We start from the raw sequence: 12,875 nt of genomic DNA, 5'->3' as shown, positions 1-12,875 counted from the left end.
AAATATACTTAAATGCCATATAAACCTTATAAAGAAAAAGCATAAGCGTTATAACACCTCTTGTCACAGTCACTCATGCTGTAGTCATCTTCCATTTGGATTTGTTAAAGACTGTGCAGAGCCAGAAATTGTGGAATAATAGATAAAAATTGGAAATGGGGATAAGACCAGAAAACTGAAGCTGGGAAAAAGATAAGGGAAAGTAGAATAAATGTACCCAGTAAAAAGCATGATTGGCTGACTCCCTCAATGGGAACATTTTGCACTCAAAGTTTTATTGCAGGTTTTCGCAGTCCAAAAGATCAAGATGGTGACATTGAAATTCTATTTTTTTAAGAGCATGAAGTGTGCAGCAACCCCGTCTACTTCACTGCACCTTGCACAGTCTTTAGACAGATGCATATACACACATTGTGCAGTCATGAGGAGAAGCACGAATTAGTACAAGTCCTAGAAGGGACTATGGGAAGATAGCTTTAAAAACTAATGAAGAATCAGGGGGAAAATCTTCTGGACCTCTCTGCTATTTATTAAAACAAGCCAACTTTTTTCAGGCTTCTACATCAATCAGAAAAAGTGGCTGCTTTAAAACAGACAGACAAAAACTTTGTTTTGTTTCCTGACCAATAAAAATACATTCAATAAAACAAAATCAAGTTAACTCCTAACATCAATGACGGTTGGCAACCATTTGTGAGTGAAGCTTGCATACAATGCAGCAGAAATTTGCTATTTTTAAAAAGAGAGGTTTAAGCTGGTTATCTAACAAACAATGCAAATAAAAATAACCAGAGTGCCTCAGGGATTTAAATAAAAAAGGGGCAATCACCTGGTGACAAATGCACTGAATCAGTAGTTTAATGTTTAAACTATGGTCTATCTACTGATTCAGAGCATTTGTTGGCATTCCCCAGGATCTGGAGATCTTACTAGGAAAAGCGTAAGTAGCCCGCTCCTAATCTAGGACATTTGTAAACATAAATGGGAGCCCTAATCTTCATTTGCCTTAATCTTTTGTGCTTCCTCTCTTGCCTACCTCTGAAGCTCAGCTCACTGTCACTAACTCCGCAGTCCTCTGCAGAGCTTTCTTTCTCATGCTTGGTGCCTCCTCTGTTCCTCTTAACGCTCTTGTAGAACTGGCCCCAACGATGTCGCCCAGCATCTTTCTTCAGGCGCTTCTCTTTGGCTCTTCTGTTTTGAAACCAGACCTGTAATCATGGTGGAAAAAAGCAGTGAGAACAAGATCATTTTCAGTCCCACCACCTGAGATTCATTGAAAAGAATGTTTTCATCATCCAGAAGATGGACAGGCATGATCTCATCTGGGAGAGAAAAGATCAAGCCCTGTTCCTGCTATAGGATGATTGTGTGAACCTTGGTACTAGCCCTCTAGTACCCCAGTTAAAAACTGGGGATGATAACAGCTTCCCTAAATTCTACTTGTAGTAATGAAATGACAGCAACTGTAAAAAAAGGTTTTAGGCTAAGACATATGGGAATTTTATTAACCATGAATACCTAATACCTATAATATCTATAATATGACAAAGCACAAATACCAGTATAGACAGTTCAAAGTTTCTTACTGTGAATTTTTGGTGGGGAGAACTTGTTCAATATTAGATATCACCCATAAGTAAAGAGTTTCAGGGCAAGTCCAAGGAACTGAAATGAAGAGAAGCACTTCTTATTTAACCCTACATCATAATCACATCATTATCCAAAGTCCTGATTGATGTACAATAGGAACCACTTTGTGTATGCATGTGCCTGGCCTTCCAGATCTATGTTGTGGCAATGGCACCCAGTGACAATTAGAGGTTCCTGAGTGCCTGTATCTGCTGCACTATTTGTTTACTGATTCGCATGCTTTCTCCACCCTTAATTTTCTAGGATGCTCTCTCTTGGTTTTTTTCCCCCAGTACCATTTTGTGGTTTTGCATAGGCTTCAAGATGTGCAGCCAAGTCTCTGAGTCCCTTCAAACTGCACTAAATAGGGAAAGTCAACATCTGCAGCTGCCACTGCTAATATTAAGGGGGGGGGAGAGAGAGAGTCCCCAGCACTGCTCTGAGTCTGCAGTCATAAGCCTTGAGAAGCTGTCCTTCCTAGCAAGAGGTTGTAGAAAGAGGACAAAGTTCCAACTCTAAGTGATAGTAGACTTTACAGCAAAGCAACTGACAAGTGAGTTAATAAAAAAATAAAAGGGAAGAAAATCAGCATTATAATAGGAGAAACAATATTCACAAAAAATTATAATACAACCATGTGAGCCTCTTACTCCTACTCTTACGTACTACTTTATTTAGATAAAGTAGATGGGAATTATAGAATCAGAACTACAGGCCTGAATAGGAAGACACTCTGTACTTTCATCTGTACTTCTACTACTAGTATTTATTTTGAATGACACCATCAGGAAGAAGGTGAAAACAGCTACAGAATTCTATAGAAAAGAGAATTTACTGTTTTCCCATTTGGGTATTAAACCGCCCTGCAGAAATCCGACACAGCTATTAAAGGAGCCTTGTGCATAGAATTTATCGATTGAGTTGTATGGCTGTTTATCCTAAAACACAACTCTGGGCAGCTCACATCAGCAATAAAACCATAACATCATAAAAATGAAACTAAGATCAAGAAACAATAAAAAGAAGAAAAGAAAAAAAAAGCTGGTACTTCAGTCATCTCCAAGGGTGCCCCCAAAGCCCTCCATAATCTCCCATTGCTCTACTCCGGTGCCTGGGTAAAGAGCCAGATCTTGATGGCCTTTTAAAAGGCTAGAAGGGTGGGAGCTTGCCAGATTGTGGAGGGAGGGTGCTCTACAAAATAGGGGCAGCTATGGTGGAAAAGGCTCATCTGATTCTAGTAGTAGACCTTCATCAACCTCACAAAGCTTAAGATTCTGAGATGTTACACTGCAAGATTTTGGCCCATTTCTTCCTGCCTATTGTCAATTAGACTTAGCTACTATGCTTTCTCAAGAGAGGAAAGGAGGTTTCTGTTCAGAAGGATTGCTGAACAGCTCATCTTAGGCAACCCCATCCTTCAGCTTTGCATTCGCTCTGCTACGGCTTTAAATTTGGAATGTGTTCTACATCACCTTGAGTAACTTTGAACTCTCCAAAAGAATCGCTACAAACCGGCCCATCGTTTGAGTTGAAGAAAACGTCAATATTATGTCATGTGCTCACCTGTACAACCCGCATGTCCAATCCTGTCTCAGAGGACAGCTGTTCCCGCACATGTCTGGCTGGTTTGGGGGAGTTTTTGTAGGCGTTTTTTAATGTTTCTAACTGTTTCGCTGTGATGGTGGTTCGAGGCCTCTTGGCTCCAGCCTCTGAATCATCTGCAATGGAAGAGTTTCCGGTTACTTTAGAAGGTGGAGCATGAACCAGAAATCTACCCAGAAGATCTGGGGCGTTTTGAAAGCTAACACGAACGACCATAGAGCAGGGCTTTTCAACCAGTGGTACGGGTACCACCTGTGGTACATTGGCACCTGGCAGGTGGTACGCGACCATCCTAGAAAAGTAGCGGGGGAGGGGAATGAGCTGAATTGGTGGCAGCACCGCACAAGCCTGAGCGAGAGACGGCTGGAGCTGCAGGGCTGTCAGGGCTCAGCGGAAACGCCAGGATCAACGCTTCTTCGGGGCTGTCAGGGCTCAATGGAAGCACCAGGATCAGCGCCAGGCTCCAGCTAGAGCTCAGCGCTGACCTTGGTGCTTCTGCTGAGCCCAGAAGAAGCGCCGATCAGCTGGAATGTTGCAGCATCTCCAGAGTCTTGTGATTTACATTCAGATGCTTGGCAACTGATTCATATTTATGACGGTCACAGTGTCCCAGGGTCTTGTGAAGTGACCAAAACCTGCTGCAACAACCCAGCAGATGGGGGGAATAAAAACCAAACACCCCCTCCACCCCATCCCCCCTGCCAATCCTCAACAGAAACGCTCACAACAATGAAAACCTTGGACAGGAGGAAGAGCGCGGCTGGGCGGGCAGGCAGGTGTCTTGCTCGGCTGTGGCTTGGGGGGCACTTTTTTCAGTGCCATAATAACTTCGAAACAGTCACTAAGCGAACTGTTGTAAGTCGAGGACTACCTGTACTTCATATTTTTTTCCTTTTTTTTTATCATCAAGTTTTTGACACCTTGCTAGGCGACTGGTGGTACTCAGATATTGTCATATCCTAAAAGTGGTACAATGGGTGAAAAGGTTGAAAAGCCCTGCCATAGAGCAGTTATATTTGAAAAATTTTTAGGAGTACATTTAAGTTTTTATGGATACACAGTACTAAAATAAACCAGACTTCACTAAACTAATACAATAGTCCTCGATTAATGATAGGAATTAGTGACAGCAGTTCCAGGAGTCCACCATTAAGCAAGGACCATATCTGTCATTAAGTGAGGACCTCACAGGACCTCTGACTTTCTGCCAGCTTCCCTATGGACCTTGCTTGAGGAAAGCCAGCAGGGAATGTTGGAAATCATGATTGCTGAGGTAGAAATGTGGATATGCTGTGACAGCTGGAATTCCAAGGACCAGTTGTAGGCACTTGTTTAGCACTGTGGCAAATTTGAACAGACACTGAATGAGTGGTCATTAAATGAGGACCACCCGTAAAACCAAATAGAATAAAGAGAGATCTGAAAAGATCTGTTTAGGCTGATGTTTACATAAGATAACTCAAGTGGCCACAGGGCAATAGGTATCTTCAATATTTTATTCCATTCCCATTCTAAATGTTTTTTTATTTTCATAGTAATGTCAACTAGTTCATTTATATGTATATAAAAATATACATATATTTTTATTGCCGTTTTAATGGCCCTGTACTTTCTACATAGGAAAATACATTGATTTGGGTTTTCTCCATTAATTTCCAATCCATCAAGCAATACAAGGGGGCTGACCCTGGAACAAGTGCTATATCCAACTTAATTTTAAGGAAAGGAAATGTGATTATTTTGATATTTATAGTCACTCTTTTCTTTTTATACTAGAGTTCCCTGTCTTGCAACTATGAATTATTTTAGACTGTTATACCCACATTTTGATGGAACTATTCATAAACTTATGCTCTTCCATAAAGGAGTGAAAAGGGGCATAAATAAGACTCCTCAACTTTGGTAATTATAGTAACATTTTAACTAGGCATAACAGAACTAATCTGTAGTTAAATCTTAAAACTGCAGTAACTTTGGGCAATCAATCTAAATGTACCATTTTAATTCTACCTTAGGTCCAGATAACTATAAGAAGATTATTAGTACACTTTCATTGGGAGGTAACCATTTCCATCAGCAGTAAATACATCCTGGAGCTAGAACTGCCAAGCTGTAAGATATAGAATATAGATTTTTCTGAATTCTTAACGATGATTCTCAGACTCAGCTGCCTTTCTTTTCATGGTAGTTTCTTTCTTTGAAGCTAGCCTCCATATACACACCCTCTAATTAGCAAAACATAAAAAATATACAATATAAAACAACTTTTATTTTCCCACATATTGATAAAATGTGTCTTATTGTAACATTAGAACCTATTCTCCTTCTAGAGGTGGTTACCAATGGAGCTTAACCTATATGCTGATAATTCCCCTCTCCCTCCCGCCCCCTCCCCAAGCTCTGTGGTTTGCAAAACTATATCATACTGAAGTCATTGATTACATTGAGCCTATAATAGAAATTGAGCAACATTCAATCCATGATCTATTAGCCTCCCTCTCCACCAATCTCCTTTACACAGGCAGGCATTGCATCACCCTAGCCAAATTGATTAGGTCAAAATAGAGTCCTTAATTAATGAGAAGTCAGGGCTTGTCAACATGAAATCCATTAAAGACCAGTTCAGTTTTAATTTCAGTCAGGCACTGTTGGGCAGCCTTTGTGGATTCATTAGCATTAGTGATCTATAGCCTTTTTTCTGTCTGGCTTCCTTGAACCCAGCCTCGGTTCTGTTGTTGTTGTTTTTACCTACAGTAAATATCGGCATTTTAGACCGAGTATTGAAAAATGGGAGACTTTCTGGGTGAAGGGCCAGATCAAGCTAAAGTGCAAGATGCAACTCTGCTGCTTTTGAGAGAGCTGTGCCTGGGATTATTTTCAGCTCTCGGTCTTATTTTATGTACAGCAGCTGGAAATCAACAGAGACGACAAATATGCAAAGACCAACTTCTTGTGGCACATCCTAATAAATAAAAATAAAATGTGTGCTTCAAAGCCCTGGACGTTTCCCTTACTTCCAACCATCTGATGTACACATTTGTGGATGAGCAGAAAAGGATGGAGGTGTTTGGGATGCTACACACACAAAAAAGTTGAACTATAGGAAAAGGTTTTTCCCAGATGAAGCATCCATTCTGATAGGATAGTTCCAATTTTTAGTTCCAGTTTTAACATACCCAGTTAATTTCTCCTAATATTATATCAAGGGGTTGCACTGGCTTGCGAGAGCCATTTGCTACATTTTCTGGAATTTTGCCAGCCAGTCAAAAGCGTGGCTCAGTCACTGCACCTTAGTGTGCCAATCAGTTGTTCTACAGCTAGTGGCATCAGAGCAGCAATGGAGCCAGCAGAGCCAGTTCTGAAACATCTATCAGCACGCCACTGGTTATAACTGGCAAAAAGCCAGCTTTCTGTGCACATATTCCTAGGAATAAAAAAGGGGAAAGGCTAAAACAACAAATGAGACCAATCCAGATCTTTAATATAGTGCATTAGGTTCAATGTGAAATCAGGACTTGGGCCAGAATCAGAGCCAACGGTTGCATGCCATATACTAGGCCGTAAAACAGTTGCAGTTGGCAGCTCTCCCTCCAGCACCCACAGCTGCAGTAAGCAAGAATACAGTACGGGAAGCGATGGGTACTGATATTCCTAGGCGCAACAGGAAAATCCATGTTGTCTGTCAGTGTGTTACATTGTTCTGTTTTCCAGTTCAAACAAGTCATTTTATCAAGACCAGTATGCATGTTCAACCCTACCGTTCTGTTTGGCTGTTTCATAATCCTCCTTGCACACCAGGCGCCCGTCTTCCATGAGATAGAACTCATCCCCTGTGGCAAGTTGGCGGTTGCAGATAATGCAGGCAAAGCAATGGAGATGATAGACGAAATCCTGGGCTTTCCTGACCACTTGGGTGGGTGGGATTCCCTGTTGGCATGCTGTGCATTTTGTACCAAAACGCCTGCAAAAGAGAGAGAAAAAAATGCTAATGCCTAGAAGCAGAACAGGGTATATGCAACATCGGGGGGAAAAGCCCACAATTATAATAACAGATACTGATTCAGATTTCTAGGAAAATCTTTACTTTCATATGTTAATAATAAATGTCTGTTTTTCTGACTCTATAAATAACCCCAAAGTAGGTGGGTATGCCTCTGTAATCCACAAAAATCAGGTATTTCTGAACAAGTTTTCAATGACCAAAGATATTCCTTAAAGTCCATGTGTAACAAACCTTTCCTTACAATGACTACCAAACTCAGAATGAACTGTACATAAGTCATTAATCCAAAGACTTGATCTTGAATTTCTGGATGCAGAATTATCTAAGCTTAAGTATTGTTATTTAATTGTAGAATATAAACATCTCTTCTTGTTGCAGAAATCCATAAAGAATTTCTTAGCAAGAAACTCTGAAAAAGGTGGCCTTTCAAAAGGAAGCGGAGGAAAGTGCAGAATTGAAAGCAGCAGCCAACCCAATCATGCATGACATTTCACACAGAAGGTCTTTATCTTCTTCAGCGTAAAGCGACTGGGCTAATTGAAGGGTAGAGTTTGATGGTCCTTTTAACTAAAGCTAGGGCAGGCTGTACAATTACCCCCATAAGGACGTATTTCATCCACATTAGTTCTAAATAAATTACTTGTGGTCATTGCCGGTAAGGTAAATACAAGATTAATTTAAAGTGATAGAATCTGCAGGCTGCAATAACAGTGGCACCACACACCAGCTGAGAACCCGTCCCTAGGAATGTCTTAGCAAACGTCCTAAAATAAGAGGAATGCCTAGCACTGTCCTTTATTAAAGACAAGCCCTCATCTATACTTTGCGATAAGCTACAAATTATGGATGACCAAGCAGAGGTGGCTGAATTTTCACACCACTTTTCTTTCCACAAGTAGTTTAAGCCTCCCTTTAGTCGGCACCAGACAGTTTCCCCAGGGCAAGGAGTGGGGTGGGAGGCTCCGACCCAAAAGAACAATTTTGCTGGACTAAAAATGATCTTATGACAATCAACGGGCTCTTGTGGCAAAAGCAGATTCTATAGATTTATTTACTTATTTATTTAAGTGGTTGTTTTCGGTCTCTTTCCTAATAATGCTAAATACAGTATTTGACATTTCACTGCTATTGCATGCCAAGCTGATATAGATGCTGACATGATTTGAATTTTAGCCATCGTTTTTCTTTCCCCATTTGCCTTCCATTTTTAAGCCTTGCAACTTAAAAAAAAAAAGAGATCTTTAGAATGTGAAAGCACGTATAATTTTCTTCTACCATTTGTAGGTTTCAACAGCACTGAAAAAAAGGACTAATGACCATTTTTCAAATTTACAACTGTAGCAGCATCCCCATGGTCACGTGATCAAAATTTGTACCCTTGGCAATGGGCATTGAATTTATGACCGTTGCAGTGTCCTGGGGTCATGTGATCCGCTTTTGAGACCTTCTGACAAGCAAAAACAATGAGTCAAAGTCACTTAACAATCATGTTACTTAACAGTTGCAGTGATTCACTTGACAACTGTGGCAAGAAAGGTCGTAAAATGGGGCAAAACTTACTTAACAACTGTCTTGCTTAGCAATGGAAACTTTGGGGCTCAATTGTGGTCATAAGTTGAGGACTACCTATATGGGCTTTGGATTCCCCTGCCCCTTCCCCTCCTGTTGCCAAAAGAAATGTCTTGGCTACTTTTATTAAACTCCATCTGTCTTTGAATGTTAATCTCTGCCAATGCTCCAGATCCCATCCACAGAGGTATTCCCAGGGGGAGTTGGGGGAGGAATTGTGAAAATAACGGAGACATATGACACAAGCTCCACTCTTTTGTATGTGTTAAGACAGTGATGGCGAACCTTTTAGAGGCTGAGTGCCCAAACTGCAACCCAAAGCCCACTTATGCATCATCGGGTGCTGGGTGGGTGTGGCCATTGGGTGGGTGTGGCCATTGGGTGGGCATGGCTGCAGTGGTAACGGCAGACTGGATGGGACTAAAAAGTTCAATCAATTCCAATTTTGCAAGATCTTTTTTTTCCCCGCAAGAAGTTGAAATTGACTGATTGATTGAACCCTTCTTTTCTTTTTGCACACGGCAGCAGAGGCCTAAAGTGAAAAGGTTTTATAAAACCCAGCTGAAGGCCTAGGACTGGGGCAAAGGCACGCATGCCCACAGAGAGAGCTCTGAGTGCTGCCTCTGGCACCCATGCCATAGGTTCGCCACCACTGTGTTAAGATGTCCTACGCACATGTACAAAAGAGACGGAACCTGCATTGTGACTGTGCAATGTTGCCTCTGTTGTGCTGATGAAAGCACTGGATCCTGCCAACACCTCTGGCTATCAGCTTTGCTGTGGAGTTAGGACTTCTTCGTAGTATGTATCGCTTTACTTGTAGAGAAAGATTCATTCAACTATTAACTTGCTCCATTTTTTAAAGGATTACCTAAGCTTTGTTGTTATACATTTTGGAAGTAGCAAAAGAGATGTACCTTTCCTCAGGCTGTGTTATTTAAGAATGAAGTTTAAAAAAAAAAAAAGAAGATTGTTTTGAAAATTCAGCTTTTTTGTTAGGTAAATATCAGAAATCCTAACATTATTTACATTAGTCTTGTAAGTAATGAATAAATTCAACAAATAGCTGGATCTAAAAATTAGAAGAAGGAACTTTGCTTTTCTTTAACCCAAATTCTATACTGAATTGGAACTTTAAGCCAGACTCAGTGTTAGTCTTTCTGGATCATAGTAATTGGAAGAGATGCATTTGTATTGTATAATACTTATCTTGAGATATTAGACCAACACTATGGAAACCTAAATTCAAGTTCATTTCGTCATGGTACCTCATAAGGGCTGAACACTATTTCTTACCTCCTAACCTACCTCAAAGTATTGCTGTTGTGGGAATAATATTGTAAAAAGGAATATTATATATGCTGCCTTCACACTCTGGAGGAAAGATACAATCTAGCAAATAAATAATACATTTAATTGCAGTGTATTAAGCCACATAATGCATCTGAAGCTATATCAATTGGAGGAAATGCTATGCTATGATGCATAAATATACCTGCCTGTAAGAATTACAAAATCTTGAGTGAGCCCTATTATTCAGAAAAGTCCACCTTGAAATAGTTTCAAGCCTTGTACAGAAACTGGCCATTGAATATTAACATAAGAATTAATCCCAACTGAAAAATATCATTCTCAGGTTAAAAGTTCACTTATTTGTTTATTTTTTAAATGTCCTTTTAGCCTTCTAAGAGAGCACACAGACTAAGATGGTTGTAGTACTGTGATAAAAAAAAGTACGAATGGAGGAAAATTCCAGTTCAGTTGTAAATACAGTACACTGTTTTGTATGTTGTCAAACAGCAATATGAGAATAAGAAAACTACTTGCCTTACAGGAATGTTACAGGGGTATTAAACTTACATATGCTTACTCTTTAGGATGCTCTGAATAACTATGTATCTTAAGAACAAAATGCATTGTAGCGATCTACAATACAAAATCAAAACCAAAGCAAGCTTCAAACTACTGTTTACATAAAATATATCAAATTCTTCATCAATCAGAATATTTAAATCCAGAAAAATCAGCCACAATATTTCCCAAACTAAATAATACAATCAGGAAAACTTTCTTTCAAATAGCCCCTGGATAACAATTCTCCTTAAATTTTAACTGTTCTTTATTGCATATTCAGTTTTCAATTGCTCAAGAGACCAACTTCCAGATTTTTCACTACCCACCCTTCACTCTGGTTGGGACTGCAACCAGCACAGTTTGCTTCATCACCAGGGTAAATGTGTTTACTGCTAAGTACATTAGATTTTCTAGTTCCACATGATGCACCATCCATGGTTTCCAGACCAAACACAAAGGTAGTTCAACATTACATGCAATCTAAATATGTAGTTGCCAAATGTATGAATTACAAAAGATAATCAGACATTTGTTACTATAACACTCACTTAGCTGTATAATGTCAGTTGTGAATCTAGAAGTATTCTCAAAATACACAGCTATTCTTTAAGAGAATACCATCCATACTGAGAATAAGACAGCTCCCTGAATATACCTACCCACAGAACCACTGCACAATTATCCACTCCCAGTTTACTTAGAGGATTTGCTAATATTTGGAATCATCTCTGCCAGCATGGAGAGACAAGGAGATAGCTGACAGCACACCCATGACTGTGCCATCTTGCAAATGCTACGACTTGCATACTTACATCAGATGTTAGGAATGTAAGGATGTGAAGGCAGAGTTTGCATGGTGACATCACTGAATGTGAGGTATTATGCTTCCATCATCATAGTTTACATCAAACAGTACCTACCTGGTACTATTTGACGTAAACATCAGGAAGGGTGGTTTTCAAGAGTGGATACATCACCATCTTCTTCATGGAACTGACCACTATAAACCCATGTGCAAAAATGCAATTTCTACTGCCTGGACCACTCAATCAGTCCCACCCCAGCTAAAACAAACATTCCCAATGGACAATATGGCTTTCTGGATGAACGCTTCCTAATTCCCACTAGTTGGCAACATTTAAGAGATGGGACTTAAAGAGTACTCATTCTCTCTAGCCTGGTGGAGTGGTCAGATACATTCAGAGGAAAAATAATCTGCCTCTATATTATGTAAACAGCAGCTTGAACTTCACCCAGAAGGAACCTGGGAGCTAGGGCTACTCAAGCAGCAGTAGTGTAAAAATTGGTAAAATTGAAAGGTGCCCAGCATGCTTTGAATTCCACATTCTGTACCAGTTGTATCTTCTGGGTGGTCTTCAATGCTGACCTCTTCAATATAATTTGAAAATCTGACATAACAGACCTCTAAGGACTTCAACCCAAGAATTATCAGAGATGTGCCTAATACTTGTCTGACTGCCTTCATGATAAAATTTTATGTTACATTACTAAAATATGGCCATCTTCCACCTTTTTCATGACAGAGATTTCCTCTGCTCCCAAATTAGGGAACAGAAGCAACTAAGAGTAGCTATGTTCATAGCCTACTATGCTCACCTTAATAGGTGTGCTGAACAAATTGCTCCTTATTATTGGAAATTCCACCAGAGCATTCCATCAAATGTTAATCTAAAAGCAAATATTTTAATAGGCCTTATTTTATAGGAAGCCACTGATACTTCACCATGTTCACCAACTTTAGTCTTTAATATATCTAGGTTTCAACCTGCTCACAGCTTACAGAAAAAGACTAACCCAAAGTATATTCTGGCCTGTGCACTGGTCTGAGGACAAATTGAGGTAGTTTTATTGGTCTTAATGAGATCATGAAGTTCTGAACCAGCCCAGACAAGGTTCTCTCACTGACAACGTTGAAGTCCTTCAGAATGACCAAATATGGGTTTTCCAGTACTATAATGGACATCCTTAGCCTGATCAGTCAGGGAGATTGTTTGTTTTGTTTTTTTAACAAAAAATTTTATTAGTTTTATTTAACATGGTGGCAAGGCCATCAATTAATCAAAACAAAATCATATTTATACAATTCAAATTATTTCAATATAATTAACTCAGTTATACATATAAATAATATATTATTATTTTAATATATCCTACTTCCCCTTAAGTCAATACTAGTAACTCTATTTCTATACTCCCT

At 39.6% G+C, this 12,875-nt stretch overlaps 1 protein-coding gene across 1 annotated transcript in view; it reads right to left on the bottom strand.

Annotated features, from left to right (window-relative positions):
• LHX4 (LIM homeobox 4) overlaps positions 1-12,875 on the bottom strand; it is a 54,625-nt gene that overhangs the window by 1,329 nt on the left and 40,421 nt on the right. The window contains exons 3-5 of the mRNA XM_029283203.1: positions 6,990-7,192; positions 3,193-3,347; positions 1,037-1,208 (exon numbers count right to left, since the gene is read on the bottom strand). Of these exons, the coding sequence (XP_029139036.1) occupies positions 1,037-1,208; positions 3,193-3,347; positions 6,990-7,192 (530 nt within the window). The remainder of the gene's footprint in view (positions 1-1,036; positions 1,209-3,192; positions 3,348-6,989; positions 7,193-12,875) is intronic.

Source organism: Protobothrops mucrosquamatus, unplaced genomic scaffold (genome assembly GCF_001527695.2).
Source record: "Protobothrops mucrosquamatus isolate PMUCROS unplaced genomic scaffold, P.Mucros_1.0 scaffold35, whole genome shotgun sequence".
In the NCBI taxonomy this organism is placed as follows: domain Eukaryota; kingdom Metazoa; phylum Chordata; class Lepidosauria; order Squamata; family Viperidae; genus Protobothrops; species Protobothrops mucrosquamatus.
This window is presented reverse-complemented; position numbering and strand designations above follow the sequence as displayed.